Source organism: Nestor notabilis, unplaced genomic scaffold (genome assembly GCF_000696875.1).
Source record: "Nestor notabilis isolate BGI_N333 unplaced genomic scaffold, ASM69687v1 scaffold25122, whole genome shotgun sequence".
Taxonomy (NCBI): Eukaryota; Metazoa; Chordata; class Aves; order Psittaciformes; family Psittacidae; genus Nestor; species Nestor notabilis.
Genome location: NW_009917339.1, coordinates 638 through 2,691, shown reverse-complemented (window position 1 = coordinate 2,691; position 2,054 = coordinate 638). Strand labels below are relative to the sequence as shown.

General features: G+C 42.6%; 1 protein-coding gene across 1 annotated transcript; it reads right to left on the bottom strand.

Annotated features, from left to right (window-relative positions):
* Positions 1-20: 20 nt before the first annotated feature.
* Positions 21-1,791, bottom strand: AP2S1 (adaptor-related protein complex 2, sigma 1 subunit; the record flags this gene model as incomplete). The annotated part of the gene is made up of 4 exons (XM_010009185.1): positions 21-140; positions 263-322; positions 1,259-1,372; positions 1,642-1,791. Coding segments are annotated over 4 exons (426 nt in total), but the record flags the coding sequence as incomplete, so codon positions are not given.
* Between the last annotated feature and the right edge of the window lie 263 nt (positions 1,792-2,054).

Here is a 2,054-nt window from a genome sequence, read left to right as displayed (position 1 = left end):
CGGGGGGGTCCATGGGAGGCAATGGGGGGGGTCCCGGCTCACTCCAGTGACTGCAGCATCAGGAGCTGCTTCAGGACCTTGGTCTGACTCGTCTCCCGGATCTCTCCCGCCAGGAACATCTCATCCACCACCGTGTAGACCTGCAGGAGCAGCCCCATGGAGGTGGGGCAGGACCCACACGTGTGGGGTGGGGACCCCAATGCAGCTCCCCCCCCCCCAAAAAGGTGGGATGGGACTCGTGGTCCCCCCCCCTTGGCCTCACCTTATAGAAGTTGAAGACCAGGTCGAGCTCACAGACGTTGTGGAAGTACTCATTGAGGACCTGGGGGCATCCATGGGCCATCATTAATGACCATCGAGTCATTAATTAATGCTAATTAATTAATGATCATTAACATTAATTGATTTATTAAGAACAAGTAATTACTGTTAATTAACTTATTATTGGGTGTAGATTAATTCATAAATGGCCAGTAGCTAACATTAAATTAATTATCATTGATTAACATTAATTAATAATATCGTTAATTAATTTACTAATGGGTGCAGATTAATTTATTAATGGCCATTAGTTAACGTTAAATTATTAATAAACACTAATTGACATTAATATCGTTAAATAATTTATTAATGGGTGTGAATTAATCTATTAATGGCCATTAGTGAAACTTAAATTATTAACTGTTAATTAACATTCATAATAAACTTTAATGGTCATTGAAAAAATTGATGTTATTTGTCACTAATTTCTAATGTCAATTAATTATTAATTGATGTTAATTAATAGCCATTCATGTTAACTTATTAATGACCATTAACGATAATTAATGCACTAATGACAATTGAGTAAATAGTTAAGGGCAACTAACTAATAATCACTAATTAATGGTTATTAATTAACTAATTTATTGATGATCATTAATTTATTAATGAATTTTAATTTATGAATGAATTTTTAACTAAACCCATGAATTTATTAATGATGAATCAGTTAACGTTAATGAATTTATTAATGACCATTAAGCAGTTAACGTTAATTAATAACCACTAACATTAATATTTAGTGGCAAATAACATTAATATATCAGCGACCATTAAATGCCATTAATTTATTAATGCCTGTTAAATAACGTCAATTAAGTTATTAATGCCCGTTAATTGTTGACCATTGATTAGTAACAATTAAGCACTATTAATGACCATGAATTAGCATTACCCAACAGATTAATGCCCATTAATTAGCGCTAATTAAGCTCACCTCCACGAAGTTGTGGATGGCCTCCAGGTAGGCCAGGTTGTTGTCGGTCACGTCCACGCAGATGCAGAAGTAGAGCCCCGCGTAGCGCCGGTAAATGATCTTGAAGTTCCGGAACTGAGGGAACACGTGGGAATGGGACTGGGAATACCGGGAGCAATGGCGGCAATGGGGGGAATGGGGGCAACGGGAGCAATGGGGGCAATGAGGGGAATGGGGGGAATGGAGCAATGGGGGCAATGGGAGCAATGGGGGCAACGGGGCTCATCCCAAGCTCCATCTTTAAGCCTCATCCCCCGCTCCGACCCCAATTCTCACCCCGTCTCCGAGGAAAACAATGGGAATAGGGCGCTTTGGGGCTCAAATCCCGGGATGTGGGCCGGTACCTCCACGAAGTTGGTGTGTTTGGCATCGCGGACGGTGACCACGGCGTGGACCTCCTCGATGAGCTTCTGCTTCTCATCGTCGTCGAACTGCATGTACCACTTGGCCAGGCGGGTCTTCCCGGCCCGGTTCTGGATCAGGATGAAGCGGATCTGCCCCGGGAAGGGGAAAAATGGGATGGGGGGAGGAAAAAAGGGGGAATGGGGGGGCAAATCTGCCCCATCCCCTCTACTGGGGGGGATTTGGTGTCCCTGCCCCCTTAATGTCTTATATGCCCCTGATATGTCCAATACGGAGTCTTATATGGCACCTATACATCCTATAGGGAATCTTATATGCCCCATTTATGTCCAATATGGAGTTCTATATACCGCCTATATGTCCTATAGGGAGTCTTATATGCCCTCTCCATATC